The sequence below is a fragment of the Dasypus novemcinctus genome, chromosome 14 (genome assembly GCF_030445035.2).
Source record: "Dasypus novemcinctus isolate mDasNov1 chromosome 14, mDasNov1.1.hap2, whole genome shotgun sequence".
NCBI classification, from domain to species: domain Eukaryota; kingdom Metazoa; phylum Chordata; class Mammalia; order Cingulata; family Dasypodidae; genus Dasypus; species Dasypus novemcinctus.
Window position 1 is genome coordinate 103,097,730 of NC_080686.1, and position 25,545 is coordinate 103,123,274.

Consider the following 25,545-nt stretch of genomic DNA (forward strand, 5'->3'; position numbering starts at 1 on the left):
TCGGCAGCTGGGGCTGGGGTCAGGACATGGCAGCCCCTGCTCCCTGGGGTCAGAGCCGGGGACTCCAGGCTCCTTGCTGCCCGTCGCTGCTCGTGAAGGTTGGAGGAGGTTAGTGCAGGACGGGAGAGGCCAAGAGGGCAGAGCCGTCCAGGGGCTCGGGGTACCCCAGGGGCCCAGGGCCAAAGTGGGAGCCCTCCAGAGGGGTCAGGAGCCAGGCTGCAGGGCAGACAGCGGGGGCAGGCCACCCAGGAACCCTGGAGGAGTCACGAGGCAGGGCCCTGGGCTGCATCGTGGGCTGAGGCTAGAAGGGGCGCTACAGGACCGAGACAGGCGCAGGCCCCACCGGCCGCCCCCGGGGCTCGTGGCCGTTTTCGTTGGCCCCCCACAGCAGCCCTGACCGCGCTGCTGGGCAAGCGGAAGCACGGACGCAGGCGGGCAGCGGGCCAAGGCAGGGCCTTTATTGGAGAGCTTGTCACAGACAGACAGACACAGTCCAGGGCACCTGGAGCCCAGGGGTCAGGAGAGCACTGGGCAGCCCAGTACAGCTGGCAGAGGGCGGCCGCTGGCACAGGGAGGCAGCCCCTCCTGGCACTGACAGCCCTGGTGGTACCCCCACTCCTGCCCGGGCTGCGCACAGGGGCTTCTGGCCTCAGAGGAAGGAACCTGCCTCCAGGGGACTCCAGGGCTGGGGGCAGGGGGGGTCCCCCGCCCAGGCCAGGCTCCGCCCCCAGGCCGGCCCTTGCTTCCCAGTGCCAAAGGGGAGGCCCCTCACCTGGGGCCAGGAAACAGGCGCAGGGACTCCCAGTCTGGGTTGGGGGGGGGCGTCCGCTGGGGTTGGCCGGGGGCTCTGGAAGAGGGGCCTGGGGACAGTGTGGGCAGGGGCTGAGGCTGCACGTCTGGGGACTCATGTGCAGCCCAGAGAAGCAGCTGCAGGAGGAGGAGGCTTGGGGTGGGCGGCTGGGGTCTGGCGACTGCAGTGTGGTGAGGGCTACAGGCTGAGCCTCACCTCTCCGGTCCCCTCTGGGGCCTCTTCGTACGCGGGGCCGGGCGGGCAGCCCTCAGGCCTGTGCCTCCTGGGCGCGCACGTGCACGCTGGGCAAGCAGAACCAGGAGGGCGGCAGCTCCTTGCTCGAGCTGTCCTCGTGGAACCTGATGTGCAGGAAGAAGTCGCCGGCGTAGAGGAAGAGGAGGGCCCCGAGGCAGGCTGACTCCCCTGCCGGCTGCACCTGAGGAGAGGAAGAGAGGGCGTCACCGCAGACCCCCAGCCCCCTGGAAGCCCTGCGGACACACTGAACCTGCCTCTTCTCCCAGCCAGCTCCAGGCTTCCAGCTGAGCTGCCCAGATGGGCCTCTCTGAGCCTCAGGCTCTTCTTTAAAAGGAACTGCTCATATTTACCTCCCTAGACAGTCTGGGGGGTCCAGAGAACTCAGGTATGTGAGGGGTAGTGTGGGCAAAGGTGGCATGAAGACACTCATGTCAACAAGGGCCCGGAAGGAGAGGCGTGGAGGGGGCAGGGGCCTGGGGCCACCTGCACTACTCACGTACCGCTTGGAGGTAGAAGGTGCTGGAGCCCACGAAGGAGACGGCGTGGTGCAGGTCGTCGTTGTGCACGCCATTCTGGTGGTCCTGGAAGGGGACCACGGACAGCGCGAAGGGCCCCACGCTGCGTGGGCTCCGGTTGGTCAGGCGCACCTCCAGGCGCACGGGGTCGCCCACACGGCAGGCCGTGGCCTCCTCGCAGTCGCACAGCTGCCCGTCCACCAGCACATCTGCAGGGCAACAGGGCGGCCAGGGTGGGTGCTGCACCAGGCCGGGTGAGTGCCCACCGGCGACCCAGCCAGCCCCGCGCCCCCGCTCTGCGGTCTTGGGGGGACAGGTGTGGGGACCGGATTCCAACGCCGGGGGTCTGCCATGCTGGAGGGGCCCAGAGGGCCCAGTGCCACCGGGGGTCCCTGAGCCTCCCAGACGCTCCTGCTGGCACCCGCCTGGAAGGGAAAACCCTGGCCACGGCGTCCAGAGCTCTCCAGAGGACAGGGAAGGAAAGGTGAGCACAGGGGGTCGCAGTGCATTCGCATCCCACCCCCACCCCCAGGCGTGGGACCTGATTTGGAAATAGGGTCTTTGAGGATGTGATTAGTCAAGATGAGGCCAAGCTGAATGAGGGTGGGCCCTCTCTAATATGGGGTTCTGGAAGCAGAGGAAGAGAGGCAGGTGGGCAGGCAGGCAGGTAGGCAGGCCCGGCAGGCAGGTAGACAGGTAGGTAGACAGGTAGGCAGGCAGGCAGGCTTCTGAAGGCTTCTGAAAGTGTTGGAAGACAGGCAGGGACACGCAGACAGAGGGACAGATGCCTCTAAGAGCCAAGGGACACCAAGGAGCGGGCCGTCTGCAAACGCAGAAGCAGAGGATGTCTGGGAGAAGCCCCTGCCAGGTTCTTGGGGAGCAGGCCCTGGCCCGGGACTCTGGACTCCTTCCTGCTGTGGTGAGCCGCCAGCCTGCGGGCTTCATCGCAGCAGCCCCCGGGCCGCAGCGCAGGGGACCCCGGCCGCGTCACTCACACAGCGCTGCCACGCCCGTGAAAGCCAAGGAGGCCAAGGCCTGGCAGCAGGATGGCCTGGGCCAGAGCCCTGCAGGCTGGGGTGCCCGGAGGCTGCGTCTGCGCGTCCCAGGCCCTCTGCGGCAGCACAGGGCGGGATCCGGGAGTCTGGGGGCAGGAAAAGGAGGGGAGCAGAGGGTGGCAGTGGGCAGACTAGGGGCCGGGGACAGCAGGGGAGACGCAGGCTCGGGGGGGTGGCCTGCACTCAGCACCCCCTGAAAAGAGTTCTTCCTCCCAAAGGCAGGCCAACAACCAGGGCCAGGCGCGGGGGCTGCGGGTGGGCGGGGGCCCCTCCGTGGGGCCTCCTGAGTGGACCCGAGCCACTCGCTCAGACGCCTTTCTCCCTCTCAGGTCAGCGACTGCAGAAGCCCCTGGTCTGGAGGGGATGGGCAGGGCCCCCAAATGGCCGGGGTGTGGCAAGGACCAGGTGGGTGGCCTAGGCAGGTGAGGAGGGCGCAGCCCTGAGCGGGTCCCGGAGGTCAGGGGAGGGACGGGCAGGCCCGCAGGCCGGGCCAGGAGGGACGAGATGGGGTGCGAGCCGGCCGTGGGGGTGCAGCACTGCAGGGGGCAGATGGCTGGGTGGGCGGGGTCCCGGTGGGGGGAGCTTGGGGCTCTTCCTTTTTAAAGAAGCCAGTGCCTCGTCGTGAGGAGAACCTCGCCCCTGCTCCGGGGGGGGGGCTCTGCACCTGCCAACCTGGGGTGGACCAGGGACCGGGCAGGGGGGCAGGGGCGGGGTCTGCGGAGCGGCTGCCAGTGCTGCAAAGGCGCAGGCTGGAGGAGAGGGGCAAGGGCAGCCGGAGGCCCCGGGGCACTCAGTGCCCAGCAGACCTCCAGGGAGCAGAGGCAGGCTGGAGAGTGTGGGAGCCGGGAGGGTAGGCCGGGGGTGAGGGCCCAGGCCCTGCAGCTCTGCACAGGCCACGGACGGAGTGGGGTGGTCTGCTCTGCCCTGATCCAGCCCCCACCCCCAAATTTTGTTTTTTCAAGATAATAAGTCTCTATAAAGATTCTAGAAATTTCTAGAAAATAAAAAATTTAAAAATCCCCTCAGAACGCCAGCCCCGCCCGACCACCGTTCTTGACGTTATGGTGAATATTTCCTTCTCGTCTTTTCTGTTTATCTGCCTCCATGGAAGGTGCAGCTGACACACACTTTTGCATCCTGCTCTCTGCCCCACGCTGTGGCTTTTGTGAGAACCTTTTCTAAAGATCACAGAAGATTCCACTGGAGGAAGGAACTGTCACTTACCCAGCAGCATCTGGGTTGTGTCCCCTTGTCAATGTATGAATAACTCTGATGGGAACACTTCACACTGGCCTAAGTTTTAGATTTGTGTTCCCAGATACAGTCACAGATGTGGGAACAGGGCAGCCAAGGTCTGACCGAATTGAGTCACTGTGAGGGGCTCCCTGTGGTGCCAGGCTAGTGGCCCCCCACTCAACACAGGCCTGGGGATGGCACCAAGGTGGGCTGCCTGCAAGAAAGGACAGCTGTCTCTTTTTGCATATATATATATATATATATATATATATATATATATATATATATATATATGCATCGAGGGCTATCAATTGCCCTCAAAACCCAGATTTTGCTGCACCCTATACTTTTTGATGCATAGTGACCCCTGAGTTGAGCCTTGGAGAGGCTGGGATAACCTGGGGGTCCGAAGTCCCCACCTGCAGTTTCCTTAGACTTAAGTCTCAAAGTCTTTTTGAAACCAAATGAATGTGATACACATGACCTTTTCAAATAAAAACAAACAAGAAAAAAAGTATCCACAGCACTTCCAACAGGGCCTCGGGCATGAACACTGGGCTCTTCTTTTCCCTGGCTGCTGGGTTCTGCTGAGTCTTGGAGTGAGAATTGGAGGGACCTGAGCTGGGCCGTCCCCAGCTGGGAAACTTCCCTCCTGAGTCTGTTTCCTCTCCTGAGACATGGAGAAAACATCACGGTGTAGTGATGAGATTTGGCTCTGTGCGGTGGCCTTAGAGGCCACCCGGGGGTGGGGAGAGATGGGTGCTACCGTCCTGCACTGGCCACAGGCCTCAGCAAATGTTTGCCTACAGCGAGTCAAGCTGAGCCTCTTGAATAAAATGGGGGAAGAGGGAGAGAGCAGGAGTCAGAGCCAGCGGGTTATGCTAAGGCAGAGAGACAAGTAGGTGCAAGCCAGTGGAGGGCGGCTGGCCCTGACCTCTCCGCTCTCCCTGGTTGTTCTTTTGCTGCCAGCTGAGGGTGGCCGCTGCTCTCTGCCCGGCCAGCAAGGCTGCTCTCCTGTGAGCACGGCTCCCAGAGGGAATCTTTCCTTCCCACTTACTCTCTCTCGAGGGGCTTGTGGCTCTGACGGAAGGCCTGGGGGGGCCAGCTGGGCAGGGACGTGGACAGAGCCGGGCTCCGGCCATTCATCCCGAGAGGCCTCCACCGTCAGGGGCCCCACTCCCTCATCTGCAGAACTGGGACAATAACACTGACCTCCCGGGTTGGGGCTCAGGCCCGGCCCGCACCCAGGGCCCCTGTCCTCGCCCGCCTCGCCAAGCCTGCGCTCTGGGAGGGCAGGCCCTGGCTCCTGCTGCCTCAGCACCGCAGTCCTGAGCCTGGGGCGTGGGGCCCTGGTCCCCCAGGGGAGCCATTGAGGAGGGTGCACGGAGCAGCTGGGCCACGAGGAGAAGCCTGGCTCATCACCACCAAACGGAGAGGAGCCGGGAGACCACTTTCAGAACTTTCTCAAAGACAAACTGTCTTGCCCCGGCTTCTAAACTGCCACTGATGACCAAGAACCTGGTTACGAGGAGGCGGCTGCTGGGAGCCCGGCCTCCCAGACTTGCCTGCCTTCTCCCGTCTCTGCCCAGGGCAGGCTCAGGGGACGGAGGGCTCCTCCTGCCAGAGCCGGAGGTGGTGCAGAGGGTCCCCCTTGCCCCGAGTGGGGACGCACAGCTCAGCCGTGGCAAGGCTGGTGGCAGCCGTGGGGGCAGGGTGGGGCCGACACTAGGGCGGGGCCAGTGCACCAGGCAGGGCAGGTGCATGGGGGCAGGCGAGTGGGGGCGTGGCCAGGGGGGTGGGAGGCAGGCACTGCCCTCCCTGCAGGGTCCCTCCAGGGCTTGCAGGCGGGGCTCACTGTGCTCCCCGCTAAACCTCAGTGTGATGTCCTGGGTGGGCGGGGTCAGCTCCCCCGGGGCCTCCAGGGTGGGCCGGTGGGCTCCCTGCCCTTGTCCACTTCTTGTCCACTGACCAAGGCCATGGCCTGGCCCCCCGTGGCCCCTCCTCTCCAGGGCTCAGCCGCACCCCTTGGAGGCAGCGGTTCCCAGCAAGGCTCCCCTCCGAGCGCCTTGGGCTCGGTGATTCCCCACTCTCACCCGCTCTGAGCCTCAGTTTCTCAACTTCCACGACACATTACTGAGCAGGAGCCTCTGCTCTCTGGGCCGCAGTTTGCCGCCTGAAAGGCTGCCTGAGAGGTCAAGTCCTACGGAAAGCACTGTAGGAGCCGGGGCTCCAGGAACGTCCGCTTCTACCTCCCAACCCAGCTCTGGATCTAGCTTGCCGGGACTGAGATTTAAGGAGCATTTCACCGCGTGCCCAGGGCCGCCAGGCCCAGGTGGCAGGTGTCACCTGCCCTCGGGCAGTTCAAAGGTTGGGGAGGAACCAGAGCAGTCATGCAAAAGTGCTGGGACACCGTGCCCCTCCTGCGCTCACACCCCCTCCCCAAAGTCTTTTTTGACACTTAGACTTGAAGGGAGGATCAAATTCCAGCCCTGACCCTGGACCCCGCAGCCTGCCCGCCCTGAGTCGTGTCTCCCGCCCGTGGCTGAGGCCACTTGCCCCACCCCAGCCTGCGCTCCGCTGCCTCAGGGCCCTTGCACCTGCTCCCCTCCACCTGGCCTGGCTCCTTTCTGTGGTGTCCTCACAGGCCGTCCTGCCCCTCCTCTCTGCATGGCCCTCGAGGGCTTATCTGAAGTCGCCCTGTTTATGCAGGGGTCTAATTATTAACTGCCCGTGGCCCTCCTCCCCAGGGAGCTCCAGGGAAACGGGCACTGGCCTGTCTGGCTCCCCGTGGTTCCCTAACACCGAGAAGGGGCGGTGCCGCTGCGTTTCGTGTTTGCCGAGCGGCCGGTGAGCGGCCCTGAACCTGGCCGCCGCTTAGCAGCCGCGCCGTGGCCTCCCCGGTCCACGAGGACGCCAGACCCCTCCCTGGGCTCCCCGATGCCTTCCGGGAGGAAGGTGCTGGCAAGGGAATTTCACATGGTGAGGCGGCTCCTGGGAGCAGACTGAAACCTCCCCTCTCCCAGCATTAGATCAGGGCTGCACGCAGCGCGCCTTCCCTCCCCGGCGCCTGCTGCTCCTTCACGTTTAGCATCAGCCAGAGTCACGGATGTCATTTCATCAGGCCCAGAATTCCTCTTGAAAACCCTGCTGCGCTTATGCTACAGCACGACGATGGCTCTGCGGAAACACAGGCTATAAATAGAAGACGAGAGGCCTGGCCACCCCCCGCTCTGCTGGCCGAGGAGGAGGCCGGCGGGGCCAGCGGACGGGGCCATGCGGTGAGGGAGGGAGGGGATATAGGTGCCACCCAAGGAGGTGACGCGGGTCTTACGGTGTCTGATGCCAGGCCAGGTCCCTGCCGGCCCGACCCCCCCAGCACGGCTCTCAGGACCATCGGGGGGGGCCAAGAGGACAGGGGCTGCCGTGTCTGCTGTGGCCTAAGGACACTGAGGTCGCCTGGGCCTGGGGTGCCGTCGTCCCTGTGGGGAGGGAGCGCCCACAGGCTGTCCCACAGGAGAGGTGCATGAGGAGTCAGCGCAGGGTGTGCTGGTGGCCCCAGGGGCCATCCTGGAGGGGGTGGCCCTGACGGGGGTCTCTGATTCAGCCGTGGCCTTTAGCCTCGGCTCCCCGCCTGCCCCCCCGAGGGGCTGGGGGGCAGACACGGGCTATTTTTAGGCCTCTGACTGGACTCTGCCAAGTGCTGCCTTCTGCTGCCCCTGCTCGCTTAGCGAGTGGCTGAGGGGGTGGCAGGTCACTGGAGAGGCACAGTCCTGGGGAGTGACCACGCGGCTATCGCTGGGAGCAGGGGCTCGGGCCCCGCTCCAGCCACGCTGCCCGGCTGCTGTCACGAGTCCCACGAAACCAGCGCAGCCACCTCCAGGCACCGGCTGGGTGCCAGGCCCCGGCCTCAGTTTCCAAACAGCCTGCAGGGCAGGTGCTCTCCTTGCTCCGTTTCGTAGACGGAGCCCCCCTGGTAAAAGCGAGGGGCAGGGGCCTCTGGCAGGAGGTGGCTTCTCCAACAGCCCATGCCCTTCTTCTGGATGAAGTGCCCGAAGCCGGGAACTCGCAGGCTTGTTTTTCCCCAGAACCCAAAACCCGAGCGAGGCTGGTCGCCGCCCTGCCCACAGCTTTGGGGACTAAAAGCAGCAGGGGCTGCTCGGGAGACTTCACAGGCGAGTGTCGCATCCTGCATAAAACAAGTCTGAGAAGACTTAAGAACCTGCAGTACGAAGAGATGAGCTGGAGACCTAGAACGCTCCACGTGAGTCATGTTTGAGGCTCTCCCAAGTCTTCTTCAGCTAAAGCGCATTTAAATTGTAAATTTCACAAGACACACATTTTCCCAGCAGACATCAATCTCTGGTGAGCTCAAATTTTAGAGTCAGATTTGATTCAGGCAAGGCTTGGCCTGAGAATTAATCAAGGAGCTTTGTCACTCTCTAGATGAGGCAGAAGAAGTTCATGGGAAAACCAGCCAGAGCCTCGGTGCGCGGCGAGGGCTGAGCCAAAGAGGCGCGGCCGCAGCTCCTGCTTCCTGCCGCCTCCTTTGTAGGAGGCACAGGCAGGTCCAGAATAAAACCCCGTGACTTCCGCTTACCCGTTAAAAAGTGGGGAACCTGCTCGAACGCCAGCCTGGCTAGTGGCTAGGTGCCTCGGTCAGCTGGGGGCGTTTCCCTCTTGATCAGTTCAAGCCAAGTAACTGACCTTTTCTCTTGGCTGTGAGGAAGCTCGATCCTAAGTACCAATCCAGAGCATCACGCTGGCCCTCGGTAGCTGTCTTCTGGTCACACTCACACACACGTGCTCACACGCACACGCTCACACGGGCTCTCCCACAGGCCCGCTCCTCCACGTCTCCACCAACTCTGCTAAATATGATTTTCCTAGAGCCAGACGCCTTAGAATTTATATTGCCATTTTACAGTCTATCAGGAGAGGGTTTAGAAAAGAGGTCAGAACACGATGACACCAGGGGCACGGGAGGTAGGTGGGGTCTGAGTGTGAAGCGGGTGCCCAGCCTGGCGTCAGGCCGCGGCGCTGCCCCTCGCCCTGCCCACTGCTCACGCCACGGAGGGCGCCTGTTTGGAGCGGAGGCTGGCGCGGACGTGGCACGGGCCGGGGCTGGGTGGAGTGGTGGGGGAAGGGGGCTCGGGCCCGATTCCCCGGGCCCCTCCCGCCCTCCGGCACGGGTCGGGGTGCGCCTCCGCTTGGCGCGCCGGCGGCAGCTGGTGAGTTCATGAACTGAGAGCCACTGCGGCTCCGCGGAGGAGCCGGGCGGCCCACACGTGTAATTACCCTGCAGTCGGAGGAGCTCCCGAGGAGCCGGGCGGCTCTCTTGGGTAAATAATTTACTTTTACAACTTTTCATTAAAGATTAAAGGGAATTAAATTAAAATTAAGGCAAGCCGGGCTGGGAGGAGACCTGCGTGGCTTGGCTCTCCCTCGCCCAGGGCCTCCCCGGCTTCCTGGCTCCCTCGCGGCTCGCCGTGCCCAGGAACGCTGCGTCCAGCGTGGCCTGCGTGGTGGAGCGGGCGGGCAGCGGGCTCTGAGCGCTGGAGCCGGGAGCGCCTGCGCCAGCCGCGCAGGTTCTGGCCTAGGGCCGCGAGCGCCCGTGGCTTGCTTGGCCCCTGGTCGGGCTGCCGGCGTGGAACCACAGGCCCCTGGCGCCGAGTCAGGCCCCCAGCCCGCGGCCAGGCGGCCAGGATTCATGGGCAGCGCGGGCTCAAGGTTGGCAGGGGTGTGGCCTGAGCCCGGGGAGGGGGTTGCACCAAGCCGAGGGCCTGCGCCTGGAGCCGGAGCCTCTGCTTGGTCCTCCGACCCGAGGGCGGGTGCGCAGAGTGGGGGAGACAGGAGGGCCCGTGGAGGGCGGCCAGCGAGGGCCGCGGGCGGGTGCAGAGCGAGGCCAGGCTGCCTGCTTGGCGCGGCCGTGGGGGCCCCTGGCCTCCACGCCTTGGAGAGCAGAGGGGGGCCTGGCTGAGTACGTCCTCGCCCGGTGTCGGCCACGGCTCCTGGCACACCCTGGTGCTTGGCACGTGGGAGGTGGCAGCATCGTCACACTTGTCAGGGCAGCTAAGGACCGGGCAGGGCGGGGCCTGCCCTGGCCTGCAGGAACCTGGGCCAGCTACGGGGAACGGTCCTCACCCAGCCCAGGGTCCCCTGGCGGCCCTGGGACTTGCGGCCCTGGCTGGTGCCCCTTCTTAGGGACCAGCAGACACGAGGAGCAAAGAGGAGACCAGAAGCTTCCAGATGGCACAGGAGAGTCAGGAGCTCACTTGCTGGGTCCTCTCCCTGAGCCTGAATCCACAAATCCATAGCCCGGAGATGAAGGCGCTCACCAACCGGCAGCTGCCCCCATGGGCCAGCCCAGGATGCCCGGCGGCAGCCCAGGGTGCTGCTCACTTATGGGGAAGGCGATCTCGGGTTCTAAGTGGCCGAGGCAGGATGGGAAGCCGGTCTCCCTGCCCTGAGCCTGTGCCCCTTCACCCCTACCCCGTGGATGAGAGCCTTGCTCCCTGTGCCCCCAGCCCCTCGGCGCGGGGCGCCCCGCTCAGCACCTCCGGGCCCCACTCGCACACCCTCCACAGGACCTTCTCTCGGTTTCCTCGGGGGACTCTGGCGGCAGAGGCTGGCTGGGTGCTGACAGAGCAGCTTGCCTTCTCCCGGACACCCAGCACCTGTGGTCCCAGCCCTGGCAGCTGGGTGCAGACACAAGCACAGGCTGAGTGTGGCCCGTGGCAGGTGGCGGAAATGACCCCCACCCGCCCGGGGAGTGGAGGGGGAACTGGAACTAGAGGAACCGGAACCAGTGGTGGGAGGGGCCGGGGTGGGTGGGCCGTGGGATGGGGCCAGCCTGGCCCCCAAAGGCACTGGGGAAGGGCCCTCCAACCAGGAGCGCAAGTGGGACAAAAACCAAAGGAGGCTGGTGCGCCCCGTTCCCAGGGCCTCGGGGCTGTTTGTTACAGCATCTAGCTGTGACTTTCACGGGCCCTCAGAGGGAGACGCGCAGGACCAGCGAGCGGGCTGCACGCCATCAGCCGTGGAGGGCCCTGGAGGCCCTACTGCGCCTTGCGAAGAAAACCTCTTCATTTGCTGGAGACAATGACTATATTGAGTCCTTCTCCTTCGACCTGCTCTTTTTGGACAAGCACTCAGATATCTGAAAATAAACCAAAAGGGAAAAAAAAAGCGAGAGAAAAAAATGGAAAACATGCCTGCTGGCTGGTGGCATTATGCAAAGACATCTTTCTGAGAACAGCAGAGGATTTAAAACGACTCCTGTGTCCTCGAGCAATGCCTCTACCTTTTCAGTCTCTCATTTTTCATCCTCTCTCGAGCCTGTCGACATAAAGGGAAAATCCTTGCTGCCTATGCAAATCCCGCCTGCTGCTCCCACAGCTCCGCACCAAGCCCCGTCCTCCCCGCACAATGTCATTCTCTGCCGCGGACCTCTCTGTCTGCCTGAGCCAGCACCTGTGCACGGGCACCGCAAGGGGCACTGGCAGGGATCGGGGTTCCTTCTTCTCCTAGATGAAGAAACTGAGGGTCAGAGTGGAGTAGGGTCCAAGACGAAGCAGAAGAGGCTGCATGGTGGGTCTCGTGCCACGGGGCCTTTGCACAGGCCGTTTATGTCCCTGCCTGGGAGCCTGTCCCAGTCTGTCTGCCCAGCTCAGCGCCACCTTGCCTGCTCATACTCTCCCTCTTCCTTCACACACGCCCCACCTGGAGGGCAGCCTGCCTCCGCCGACAGATGGGCAGTGTCCCAAGGGCTGGGTGGGTGCCCCGCACCCCCAGGCTCTGGTGTACACGGAGCCACGATCAGGCTTTGCTGGGCTCCAGTGGCCAGTCCCGGGCTGAGCCTGAAGCCAGGTGGCTGGACCCCCAGGGCCCACGGCTCCCAGGCCTGCCCCACACCCTAGCCAAGCCCCCCTCTCCTCGGCCCCTGCTCCCCTCTGCTCAGCCACCCCCCAGCAGAGACAAAGAGCGAGGCGCGCACAGGCTGCGGCCCCCTTGCCAGGGCTTGGAGTGGAGGAGCTCGGGTCCAGGAAGCAGCTCTGCACTGCGCGGGGTGCTGAAGGAGGCCACGGCAGCCCTGAGCCTGGGGAGAGGCTCTCCCGGGACCCCTGCCCGCCGAGGCCTTCTGCTCGTGCCTCACTCCAGGAGGCAGAATGAGGGCAGGACGGAGGCCCTGGCATCTCCCCACGGGCCTGCCAGGACGGGTGCAGGGGCTCCTCCACCGCCCCCGGCCCGCCCCCCGCATCAGCCGACGTGGCCGGGGAGCAGGTCATGCTGGCAGCTCCGCGGCGGCACGGCAGACCCGCTCCTGCTCCTCCCAACCGACGCCGAGCAAAGGCGAGCGAGGACTGATCCCGGAGCACGTGCGTAGGCCCCTTCCGGGGCAGTCTGGCTCCCCACAACAAGCCTCTGCAGAGACGTCAAGGCCACCACCGGCTCATGTGCCTGCGGCGGGGGCAGGTTTGGGGAATACCCAGAGGGCCCGGGGAAGGCCTGGACTGGAGGGGCCCGGGCAGGGGCACGGTGCCAGGCTCCAGCCCACTGCGCAGCTGGGGCCCTCGCGCCCCCCGCTGGGCCTCCGTAAGGCAGGATGGTGAGCCCTGCTGGCCAGGTGCTGGGACCCCGAAGACCCCTGCCCCAGCCCCTGCTGCGGCCCTGGGAGCGCTGTCCCATGCACTTAGCGCCGGCCCCCCGACCTCGGCACGTGCGTCCCCTGGCCTGGAATGGCTCCCTGTGCACATGCAGCCCCTGCGCGCTCACAGCGCCACCCAGTTCCGCTTGCTCGCGGTCCCACACGCCCCCGCAGACTCAGGCCTCAGGCCTGGACCCGCCACCCCTCTCGGGAAGCCTTCAGCACTGCGACCATACCCTTGCCCACGCTGGCCCTGGGTGGCCCTGCCAGTTCCGGAGGCTCCCGGCCTCCTGCCACGTGATCTCTGAGTGCATGGACGAGCCACACGTGGCGTGGTGGCAAGAACCCTTCCTAGGCCTCTGGCGCCTTCGGCTTCCCAAGGCCCCCGGGCCGGCAGCGGCAACACCACAAAGTCAGCTCCCGTGCCCTTGAGCGCTTACTGTCTGCCTGGCGCTGGCTACCTGCTGTGGTGGAGGATCCCACTTAGTCCTGACAAGAAGCCCGTGGCGAGGGGAGCGCTGCCGTCCCCACCTCACGGACGGGTGCGTGCAGGCTAGGTCACCTGCCCCATCGGCAGGAGCTCAGCCTTTCCCTGTGGCAGCAGCAGCAGCCGCAGCAGCAGCAGGATACACCGGCAGGCGGGGTGCTTGCTGCCACTGCACACCCTGAGAAACCAAAAGCCGAGGCCCTGCGCTCTCCCGGCAGCCCTGCGGGCCTCCCGCCTGCCCGAGGGCTGCAGGGGGACCAGCACAGAGGAGCTGGACAGGGGCCCCATGTACTCCCCAGGAACCGCTGCTGCTCCTGCCCGGCCAGGCGACAGGCCGTTCAAGCCCAGCTCAGTGCAGACGGGGGACGGCCCTCCCTAGCCTGCCCGGCCACATGTCCGAAACCTCCGGCCCAATTCTGCCAGGGGGTGGCCTAGAAATCACAGTGGATTCCTCGGCTGTGATGTGAATGGGAGTTGGAGCCAAACAGGATGCATCTCTACGGGGTCTGGAGGCCAGAGATACCAAGGGGGCCGAATTCTCCAGCCCGCCAGGGGCTGACCCCAACTTTTCAGGCCATCCATCCTTAGCTCTTAGATAAACTCATCCAGAAACAAGCCCTTCCAGAGACCAGATTACCTGCCATGCCCTGGCTAACCTTTCTGCCTCTGTTTCTGCCCACCTGGCTCCCAATATCCACCTCTAGTGACCTCAGCTTTGTAGTATCCCTGGGTAAGGTGACCCCACAGCTCCCTCTACCTGTCAAGGTATCTGTGCTTCTGAGTCCCCAACCCTGGAAACGAGATCCAGACACTACATGCTCTGCCTTCACAAACTCACCTAATACTAGCCTGCATTCCATGCATCCTCCCATCCACCCACTCTCCACCCACCCATCCATACATACATCTACCCACCCATCCACAAACGCATCCACCCACCCATCCATCCACAAACACATCCACCCACCCATCCATCCATCCATCCATCCATCCATCCATCCATCCATCCATCTACCCACCCATCCATCCATCCACCTACCCATCCATCCATCCACCCACCCATCCATCCATCCACCTACCCATCCATCCATCCACCCACCCATTCATCTATTCATTCAACCACCCACCCACCCACCCATCCATCCAACCACCCACCATCCACCCATCCACCCACAAACCCATCCACCCACCCATCCATCTATTCATTCAACCACCCACCCACCCACCCATCCATCCAACCACCACCCACTCATCCATCCAACCACCATCCACCCATCCATCCATCCCCCCACCCATCCAACCACCCACCCACCCTCCCACCCACCATCCATGTTCCTACCCACCCGCCCTCCCATCCATCATCCACTTCCCCCACACCTACCACACATCCGCAGGGTGAGCCACTCCTAAAGCCTACTGAACGCTTGCCCACCATTTGAAGCTTAAATCCACGAATGTCTTCTCCGTGAGCCCTCCCTATTCCTTCCAATCTTTCTGTGCTTCCCTGAGGTCTTGACTGTATCTTCACAATGCAAACAGACCAATTCAAACCTTACTTCTGCCTAATACTAGCTGCTTGCCCATCGGCAAGCCACTTAACTCGCTATTAGTGGCTTGTCCAAGTAGTTCTGGCTGAGGTTCAGCTTTCAGTGTAGACAGACAAGGAGTGGACGGGCTGGCTGGCTAACAGGCACGATTTCCCATCTGTGGACGGCATTGCCCCTCACTCCGAGTCAGCCAGTGGGTGTCCAGGCTTTGCCTGGGATTTGTCTCTTGGGACCCAGTGACGCCTGAGCACAGGTGGGAATCCGTATTACCTCTTGACTGACCACAATGCCCAACAGACATTGGCACTTAGTAGGTGAATCCTATCCTGCTGAACTCTCACCAGCAGGATGGTTTCCAGGGGGCTACTGCGTTGGCCCTCGTGCCCGAAGAGCTGCTGCTGTGATGAGAGAGCAGCTGCGCCATTTCAGACAAGCGTGGTCCCCAAGATTGTGTCTGGGCCCCGTGATGCCTCCATGAGAGAGGAGTGCTACCTGCAGATGCATTAAAACAGATCCATCTCTGCCCTCTTCCATTTGGAGGGGATTCCTGTGACACAGAGGAGGCCAAGGGCTTGGGCTCAGAATGCCAGCGCCTGCCCCGTGGGCTGGGCATGGCTGCAGGTGCCGCCACTACTATGGGCCAGCGGAAGCCAGAGCAAATGCCAGTTGTTTGCTGAGGACAACGGGGATGAGCCATTTGATTCTGAGTGGGAGTGGAACTCACAGTGAGCATTTTATATGTTCTCATTTGATGGACGAGGCCACATCATGCCCATTTTGCAGAAGAGGAAAAACAAAACAACCGAGCTTGATTTGAACAGCGACTCCTGATTTGTACCAGTTCTGGGTACACAGAGATAAGGAATATTCCAGACTCAGGGCGGGGGAGTGGGGAGGAAGCAGACACAGAAACAGGTCAGTGACAGCTCTCTGGACTGCGCCATTCAAGCCAGGGTGGCTGGAAATGCAAACACAGGGGAGGGGCCTCGGCCAGGGAAGCACCTATCGTTCCCTCATTCTCTCAAAGTATTTATTGAGTGCCTACTGGATGGCAGGCTTCCTCGAGGAGGGGCTGTCGGTGCTGCTGCCTGGGACCAACAGGTGCCACCCAGGCTCAGCAGGTGGGGGTGAAGGGTAGAAGGTCCAAGGGCATAAGGAAACCTTGCTCTGGAGGGTGCTGGTGGGGTGGGGTGGGGTGCTGTCAGAGCTTTCAGTGACGGGAAGGCAGCCCAGAGAATGGGGTGGGAGAGGTAGAAAACCTGGATGCTGCTGCAAGCCAGCGAGCACGCCATGGGAGTGGCTCCAACGCAGATTTGGTGAGTCTGAGCCACGCTTGTGCTGCCTCCCCTCCTCCAGGGGCCCCATCCAAGTACCTGTGGGCCCAGAAGGAGACCGCGATGGCCTGCACAGCCGTGTGCCCCTGAACTTGAGCCCGCACTGCTGGCCAGGAGCAGGAGCCCCGTCTCATTCCACTCCTGCTGTGAACAGGCAGTGGAGGTGTGAACAGCAGCAGCTCATGCTTCCCGGGAGCCTCCAGGGCCAGGCCTGTTCTAAACTCACAACCACCCTGTGCATTAGGAACGCTAGCCCCATTTCACAGGTGCAGGCACTGAGGCCCAGAGAAGGTGGCAGCTTGTCCAGGCTACACAGCAAATGCCAGAGCCAGGGTTTGAACCCGGGCAGCTGTTTAAAGCTCAGCAGCAGGTCTCCCCATGGTGGGTGGAAGGAAGGAGAGTGAGACGGTGTAAGTGGGGATTCAAAGGCCTGGCAAACTACAGAGAGGGCAGGCTTTGCTTCCTGAGCTAGGCTACACCAGTTTCCTTTTACAAAGGAGCAAGGAGTGTGGATGTTTGGACATTTTTCAAACAAGGTGGAGATGTGTGAGCTGCTGTTCTAAGCAAAAGTCAAGGAGCATTTCTGGAAGGCGCCCTCCTCTGGGAAATAACCACAGGCAAACATAGGTGCTGGGTTCCCCAGGGACCCAAATTCCAGATCCAGACTGGCTTTCAGGGAAGCAGTTGTGGCTCAACTGAAGAGCATCCGCCTACCACATGGACGGTCCAGGGTTCAAACCCCGGGCCTCCTGACCCGTGTGATGAGCTGGCCCATGTGCAGTGCTGATGCGCACAAGGAGTGCCCTGCCACGCAGGGGTGTCCCCTGCATAGGGGTGCCCATGTGCAAGGAGTGCACTCTGCATGGAGAGCCGCCCCGCGCAAAAAAAAGCGCGGCCTGCCCAGGAGTGGTGTTGCACACACGGAGAGCTGATGCAGCAAGATGACGCAACAAAAAAAGCAACATGGTTTCCCGGTGCCACATGAGAGACTGGCTTTCAAATGCTCCCATGGGGCCAGTGCCCGTCCTGCCAGGTGTGGACAGAGGGAGCTGGCCCTCCATGCAGGCATACGGTGGGCAGCCAGCAGCGCCCGTCCAGGTATCACTTCCACCCAAAGGACCACACATCCACCCACCCTTCTACCTGTCCAGCCATCCCTAGATGGCTGGGCTAGATGGAAAAGATATTTATACAACTTACAAGCTAAAAATTGTGAGGGCCAGGCAAGCAGCACCAGGAGAGGCAAGGCTTCTGCATGTGGCTGGAAGACTTCTGGGGCCCCATTCAGATCTCAGGGATGCGCCCACCATGGGCGAGGTCCCAGGCGTTCGCTCCGTCAGAGCCGTGGCAAGGGTCTGTTGGGGTCCTGCTCCAAACTTCAGGGGCGGGGGGCCAACTTCAAGAGACCGTGTGCAACTTCGACGTTTTCAGGTACATGCAAGGGGCCTGGCCTGTTTTAGGGACAGGTGGGCGAGAAGTTCTAGTGCCCATCGTCCAGCTGAGTAACCACGGAGATGTAGGCTCCTGCCCGAAACCCCACCAGGCATCAGCCAGGCTGTAATGTTTCAGAGAACTTAAGTGTCTCCACATTTCCTGGTTTAATTTATTAGAGACATGTATGTACTGAGGACACTTTTGCTTATTTAGTCAGACAACTGAGATACTTAAAAATGAAATCAAATATATTATACTTGTAAATACAGTTTAAATCTTCAAGGAAGTTTACTTAAGGAAGCTTATAAATAGGCCAAACATGAACAAAAGGCTTCCTTAAAAGAGATGCTAAAACGTTAGAGTTAGAGTAATAAAGTGTGAAAAGTTAACTGAAAAGCTTACAGAAGAACTTAGCTGTAGTAAATTGAATACTACTTTTCAAAAGAAAAATAAGCCTTTGGACAATTTTTTCTATGTTAAAAAAAAAAAAAGTGGCCTCCAGGGATTCCAAGCCACGTGTCTGACATCCTGCTCCCTTGGCCCAGCCAGGCTCCTGGGAGCCCCTGGGTGCTGCCTGCCCCAGAGCCAGCCGGCCCCAAGGCTGTGGACCCACCTCAGACACCCCCTGGGTGCACCCACCTCGGGCGCCGTCCGGGCTGGCCCCGCCCAGGTCATCTCTCGCCTGGCACATCTCAAGGCCCCACCTTGCTCCGTCAGTCCCGCATTTCCCCAAACCCAGGAGGTGGACGTGGTTACACACACTCCCCTGGGCCCCGGCTGGCTGGGACGGGCCCCGGGCGCCTGCCTCAGCCAGCCCTGCAGGGGACTCCAGCTGCCAGCCACAGGCTGCCGCGCCCTCCCGCCGCCACTTGCCGCAATGACCTCGAAGCCCCAGCTCTGCCCCCTCACATCCCTGGCTCACCGGGAGACCCCACCACCCCCAGACACTGCCCCCCTTCTGCAACAGGATGAAGCCCCCGCTGTGCAGCCCCCGTGTCCTCAGCCTCTTCCCGCCCCACAGCTCCCCAAGGCCCCTGGGCACTTGGCCGCAGCCACAGACACTCTTGGGGTCATCGGTCTCCATACTGATTCTTATGAAGTGCCCAGGTGGGCAAAGCAGGTCGTGTGTGTGCCACCAGCTGCACGGGCAGCGCTGCCTGCCACGACCCGGCACTTCCGGGCCAGCAGCTGAGCCTGGGGTGGCATGGTGTCGGCAGGGACAAAACACTGTCCCCCGTGGCCTCCGCAGGCCTGTCCTTCCCACGCTAGCTTCTTTGTGTGACCCTCCACTGGGGCCTCTGGCTCTGAGTGGGAGGCGCTGACCCAGCCCCTGCCCACACGCCGTCTAGAGTCTGGTGGAGAAGACAAAGGACAGAAACAACAGGGCTGCAGGCCACAGGCTGCCATGGGGCGCACAGTCTGGACGGGGTCTGAGGCCGGGGGTGGAGCCCTTTGGAGGGGCCACTCAGAATCTGGGGCTTCCAGGGTATGTGCAACTTGGCCAAAGGCCAGCAAGGCTTCCGTTCCCACCAAAAACGCTGGCTGAAGAGTTAACCCTCGTGTGCCCAGGGGACATGAGAGAGCCACGGGGGTGCCAGGAAAGGGCCTGGAGGCTGGCAGGCCTGGGCTGAACCCCAGCTCTGCCTCTGAACGAACACGTGACCTTGACGGCAACAGCGTATGCCTCCGACCTGGGTCTGCAGGTAAAGGACGAGCGTGCGTGCGTGCGCGTATGTGTGTGCTTGTGCACGTGTGCACATGTGCGTGTGCATGTGTGTGCGAGTGTTCTCATAACCTCCGCCGGGGTAAGTGCAGGGGGCAGGCCTGTGCCGCGTGGCTTGGGGGAGAGGGGGTTAAGTGGGGTCCTTTACTCTCCATCCTTGGAGCAAAGAGCCAGCAAGGCAGGGGATGGTGGTGGCAGCCAGCCCGGGGGCCCAGCCTGGCGGAGGTGTGGGGGCCAAAGCAGCCAGTCTCAGAAGGCTCCCAGGGCCCGAGCCCCCAATGATCCCACTCCCTGGCACAGCTGCCAGTGCGCCCTCAGGGCTCCCGGCTGAGAGAGGGCGCTCCAGGCCCGGCATGGCTCCCTCCTCCATGAGAGCCCCCCCACCGCAGGTCTCCAGACCCCCAGGTGAGGGCTGCGCTGCTGGGCTCCTGTGCAGGCCACTTGGCTCACCACAGGCAGCTGGCGTCCCTCGGCCCCTGCCGGCCCCAGGGGCCTGGCCCGCGCCCCGCACCTTCATGTGGCCCCTCACGCCTCTGCCCCCGCCCGTGGAGCAGCAGCCTGCCCCCTCGGGCCCTGCCGCTCAGTGTGGGCTAAGATTTGGATTCTGGGCTGGGAACTGGGAGGAAACCCAACCCCGTCCCAGGCACGAGGTAGAGCCCTGTGGGAAAGCACACGCAGACCTGAGCGGCTGTTTGCAGACTGGCTTCTCATTAACTGAAAATGAAAAACAAAAGGCAGAAAAGGTCCCTTGAGATGTAGAGGGACAGGTGGGGGCACCGACTGCCCCGGGGGCATGGTCACTTCCTCATGTCCGCCTCTGGGTGTGGGGGGTAGACTGAGGCCCAGGAGAGTCCCAGGCCCCACGGGGCCACCCTCTCTCGGGCCTTGCTGTCTGCCCGGCCCCCAGGAGGTGCCTGTAAACATCTGCGTGTGAAAAGCGGCTGCCCTGCCACCCCGGCAGCTGGCACACATCTGCCCACCTGGGCCGGCTCCGGGCTGCCATCTGCCAGGGCCACTCAGCCACTGAGCCCTGCCTCCACGGAAGTTGGGGAGCGGGCTCCTAAGCGACTGCAAGCACCGCCACCTGAGCTCACAGCCTGCCGGGTATCTCTTGCTGGTCTCGGGGAGGGGGAGTCGCGGCCCCTCCAGCCGCGCACCTTCCTGGCTCCTTTGCATCTGGACTGTCGTTTGCGTGGGGCAGAGAGAGCCCCGCCCGACTGAACACGGAAGGGACAGGCGTGTGGATGGAGTCTGAGCTTGTCCAGCCACAGCCAGCTGCATCACACGGGGCGGGTCCCTGGGCACGAGGCCGAATGAGGCTCCAGGAAAGACGGTGCATGCGAGAACCCCGAGACACCTGCTGGCAGGGTGCCAGTGGCCATCCCACAGAAGTTGGGGCCTCAGGGCCAGACACCTTGACCCTACACAGCCTGAGAGGTTCCCAGGCAGGACAGCTGCCTCTCGCCCCTGAGTCCCAAAGCCCAGAGACAAGGCAGCCCCCATATCCCTTTCTTGCTGTCTAAATGGTCGTGGGATGAGCAAAGGGCCTGCGAAACCGATTAGCTGCATGCTGGTTGCTGGGGAAATTGGAGCCCGAGGGCCTGGTGCTTTATCCGGGGAGGCTGCTCCGCAGCATGGCTTGACTGAAGGGCTCACCATGGATTCTGGAGGTGAAGTCGCAGGGGCCTGATTTGCTCGGCATCCCGGAAGCTATTCCTCACGTCATATTGCTGAGACTAATGGTAACAGTAGCTTCCGTTTGCTGACTTCTGTGTGTGCCAGGCAACCTGCCAGAAACCAGGTGTGCATTTCCACTGATTCCCTGTGCCATGCTGCCAAGTACGTCTACACGTGGCCCTTTCGTGGATGAGAAAGCTGAGGCTCAGGAAGTTGAGTGGCTCACCCCGTGCCACCCACAGCCTGGCTGTGCCCGGAACGCCTTCTCTCCAGCCTGCCTGCCTGACTGGCGTGGGACCTGCCTGTGCCCTGCAGCCTGCTCTGCCGCAGCTGTCGTCACCCCCCGTAACCGCCTCCACTAGACGTGAGCTCGGCTTCTCGCCTCCCAGGCCTGGCCTCCGGAACCCCAAATTCCCAGCGCCAGGCCTGACCTCTGCATGGGGCTGCAGCGCCTTCAGCCACCTTCCTGCTCAGCGGCTCCAGCCGGGTGTCCACCAGACCCTCCAAACGTCACCTGAACACTCCCTTCCCACCCGCCTCCCAGTGCTTCCAGCACAAGGCAAGTCCAAACGCCTGGGTCGACCTGGACCCCTCGCTCTCCTCCCTCCACCTGCGCTCCAGCGGGACTGTCAGCTCCGCCCACCAGGCATCCCAGAGCCCGGCCCTGCTCACCTGCTCTCGCCTGGATCCCTGCAGCCGCTGCCTATCCGCTTCCCAGCTTCCGTTCCCACTTTCCTCAGAGCCACGGCAGGGGCCGCTGGCAAGCGAGTCGCATCAGGCAACCTCCCTGCTTAAAAACCGCCAGTGACCCCAGAACAGCCAAAACAATGTTGGAAAAGAAAACAGAGCTGGAAGACTCATGCTTCCTGATGTCAAAAAAACCCCAAATTACTACAAAGTTACAGTAATCAAAATGGGTAGTACTGGCAAAAAGACATATAGACCAGTGGAATAGAATTCAGAGTCTAGAAATAAACCCTCACCTCTATGGTCAACTGATTTTCAACAAGGGTGCCAAGTCCACTCATTGGGGAAAACTAGTCTCTTCAAAAAATGGCACTGGGACAATTGGATCTCCACCTGCAAAGGAATGAAGCTGGATCGCTACTATTGACAGTATGCAAAAGTTTACTAGAAATGGGCCAATAACCTAAATGTAAGAGCTAAACCATAAAACTCAGATGAAAACATAGGGGCAAATCTTCATGACCTTAGATTTGGCAATGGTTTCTTAAATATGAGAACTAAAGTAAAAATAGTTAAATTAGATTTTATCAAAAATAAATCTTTTGTGCATCAAAGGGCACATATTAAGAGAGTGAAAAAACATTCCATAGGATGGAAGAAAATAGTTGGAAACCATACATCTGATGAAGATTTACTGTTCAGAATATATAAAGAATTATCATGCAACAACAAAAAGACAAACAATGCAATTAAAAAAGAATGAAAGGGCTTGAATAGACATTTCTCCAAAGAAGAGAAGATATATAAATGGCAAATAAAAAGATACTCAACACGATTAGCCATTAGGGGAAGGCAAATCAAAACCTCGATGAGATGCCACTTCACACCTAGTGAATGGCTAGAATCAATGGAAAAAAGTAAGTGTTGAAGAGAATGCAGGGAAATTGGAACCTTAGTGCATTGCTGGTAGGAAGGTAAATCATGCAGCCGCTGTGGAAAAGACTTTGGTATTTCCTCATCAAGTTAAGCAGAGAGTTAGCATATGACCTGACAGCTCCATGCCTAGATATAGACCCCAGAGAATGGAAAGCAGGCACTCACACAACTCCTTGTACCTGCACAGCTGGAGCAGCAGTGGCAGGCACAGCAGCCTGAGTGTCAAACAACATGCGGATAGACAGATTGTTGTCTGTCCGTATGACGGAATGGAGGTGGGAGACATGCTACAGCAAGGATGAACCTTGAAGACATGGAACTCAGTGACATAAGCTAGACAAAAAAAGATCACCTGTTGTGCGAGTCCAAGTATAGGAAATATCTAGAACAGGCTGTCTCATAGAGACTGACCAGGAAATATCTAGAACAGGCTGTCTCGTAGAGACTGGCCCTGCCCCGTCAGCCTGGAGCACTGTGCCTCAGATCTTCCAGGACTGGATGCCCACCACCGGCTCCCAGCTCAGGGCCCCTCGGCGGTGCTTCCATGGACCCCTGGTTGTGTCTTTGTGGCACAGATCCTACGGGCTTCCTGGGCCCCCCCACTGAAACACAGGCTCCTTAAGGAAGAGAGCGTCTGCCTCGCCCATGGCCTGTTCCCAGGGCCCGACACACCCGGCGCGGAGCGGGGGAGCTTTTAAAGTTGGCAAACACATGCGTGAACCAACGAAGAGGCCGCACCAGACCAGGCCAATTCTGCGGGCCAAGCCCTCGTCATCAGACATGGCAGGGGCGCGTGAGGCTGCGGGTCGGGGCAGCGATTCTCGCCCTGTGGGCTCCCCGGGCTCCGGCTGCTCTCAGGGCCTCTTATCTGCTCGCACACAGCAGTCCCGCCAAATTCCAGCTCACGGTCCTCCCCAGGAGTCAACTGCATGTCTCTAAATCAATTCTACTCCACCGACGAGAATCTACTGGTGTAAAAGGTTTGGGGGAAATGGAAATAACAGATGTGTTTGGATCAAGGGATAGTAGCAACCATTTTTTCCTTTGGAAAATGTCATTTGTTATGATTATGTTATTCATGCAATGAGGAAAAATGAAGTGTGTGTGTGTATATATGTATAGTCTCGATGTACCTGTATTGAGAAACTCTTCTGTCTGAAATGCTGCTGAGGCAGGGGGTGAACTTGGTGCTACTTGAGGGATGGAGACTTGGCTGCTCCATGAGCATAAGTGTCTGTCTGTCCAGGCCTGGGCCCTGCCTGTGTGCATGGGCGAAAAGAAACCACTTTAAACTGCTCCAATTCTATCTTCAGGCTATTTTCCCTGTGAAAGATACCTGCCTTTGGGTACCAAAGGGGGGTGTTTTGCTGCAGATCAAATCAGTAGCCAAGCTTGAGAGTGTATGGGAAGGGAATTTTTTTAAAGTTCACTTTAATAGAACTTCCTTCTGATGGAGGAAAAGGGGCATGTGCGTGTGCGTGTGTGCACGTGTATGTGCGTGTGCATGTGCACGTATGTGAACGAGAGAGAGACTGAGGTTGAGAGCGGAGAACAGGGCGTGCTCCATGCTCAGGCGTGAGGCGGGCTGTGCAGATCTGAGTGTGGAGGCTGGGACGGGGTCCCCCTGTGGTAGGGCCCTGGACTAGCCCCTGCCGCTCTCCAGGAGATGGGGTGGGGGGTCTGGGGTGGGTGCTGGGCGTCGGGCCCGTCAGCGGCATTCTGGTGGGTGCGGCCCGTTTCTCCGCTCGGCAGGGCCATGCTGGGATTGCCCTTTGGGCCGATGTGGAATCAACACTGCTGAACGCAGCTCAGCTTGGAGAAGAGGAAGGGAGGGAAGTGGGTAAACCGAGTCAGACTCAGCCTCTGGCCAAGGCAGGTCCCTGAGGAGTGGCCCTGGCAAGACACAGCCCCCTCCTATGGGCGGGTGCACTGCCAAGCTCCGAGGGGCCTGAGGTCGCTGGGGCCTGTAGGTGACATCCCAGGGGAGCCGGGCCTCCTGCTGTCCATTGAAGGAGGAGCCGCCTTGGAGGAGCTGTCGTGCACCTAAGATGGGCGAGCATTGGCTGCAGTGGGGACACGTGGCAAAAAGGACAGAAGGGCCTTTGGAGTCTGAGGGGCCTGGGATGAAACTCGCAGGCCGGAAGGGACCCCCTGTACCTCAGCAGCCCCGACCTGCCCTGGCCATTGGGCTGCAGTGATCCATTTCTGCGTGAAGCCCCTGGTGTGGAGGCAAGGATGTGCCCCCCACTGCTTGGCGGGCCGGCCGTCCCGTGTTCATTCCACAGCTACTTCCGGGTGCCTCCAAGGGCATGTCTACATGTACCCCCTGGGATAGGCGCCTCTCTCCTGTGGCCTTTATTCTCACACCCATATCCTGCCTTGTTCCCAAGTGGTTTTAATTGGCTTCCAAAAACAGCTAAAACAAAACAAGGTGAAGCGATGGGGAAATCAGGGTTGGGGGAAAGAACAGTAGAAACAACCGCCACGCAGTGGGGAGGGTGGCCTGGGACATCCACGCCCCGGGGTCTGGCAGCTGTTGGCAGTGACTGCTCATTTGGCTGAGGGACGGGGAGGCTGGGGTTTGAATCCTTCTCCCCCGGCCCTGGCTGCCTCATGCACCCCTCTCCCTGCCACCGCACCCCCCAGGCTGGGCTGACCAGCCTCTTCCAGTCACAAGAGGGGTGGAATCTACTTCTCTGGGCCAACAACAGGGCTTCCAAGAGAAAAAAGTGACTTTTAAAGGCAACTTGGAAATGACTGCCCACCGTGTTGTCTGCTTAATTAGCAGGAAAGCAATTCCAGACCACTGCACACATTCTGGGCAGGGCGAGGCACCTGCGGCCACGGCTCACACTGGACGAGGCTGGGGGAGAAGCACCAGGGGCCGGCCAGGGGCACCCGCAGCAGGGGCAAATGGAGGCCCACAGCACAATGGACACTAGTTTATCCTCCCAACTTGCCAAGTCCACCCCCGTGCTGGCTGGGGGCCAAGCTCAGGCTTAGAATTTTGAGACCTCTCAGAGGTCTGGGCTGGAACGGGTGGGATGGGGAGGCTTTGGCTTGCCCACCCCCTACTCCAGCTGCACCTTGTCCCATACACATACGGGCGCCCCGCCTGCTCCACTGCTTCCCAGCCAGCAGCCTCTCCTTGGCCACCCCTTGGGAGGACAGGCCTGGAGAAGCAGCCCACACAGGTTCAAGAGTGGGAGGGGAATTCTGGGCTGC

The 25,545-nt window shown here is 61.1% G+C and overlaps 1 protein-coding gene across 1 annotated transcript in view; it reads right to left on the bottom strand.

Moving 5' to 3' along the window:
* Positions 1-436: 436 nt before the first annotated feature.
* The window catches only part of TRAPPC9 (trafficking protein particle complex subunit 9), a 762,741-nt gene continuing 737,632 nt past the window's right edge, over positions 437-25,545 (bottom strand). The window contains exons 22-23 of the mRNA XM_071208051.1: positions 1,546-1,769; positions 437-1,226 (exon numbers count right to left, since the gene is read on the bottom strand). Of these exons, the coding sequence (XP_071064152.1) occupies positions 1,059-1,226; positions 1,546-1,769 (392 nt within the window). The 3' untranslated portion in view covers positions 437-1,058. The remainder of the gene's footprint in view (positions 1,227-1,545; positions 1,770-25,545) is intronic.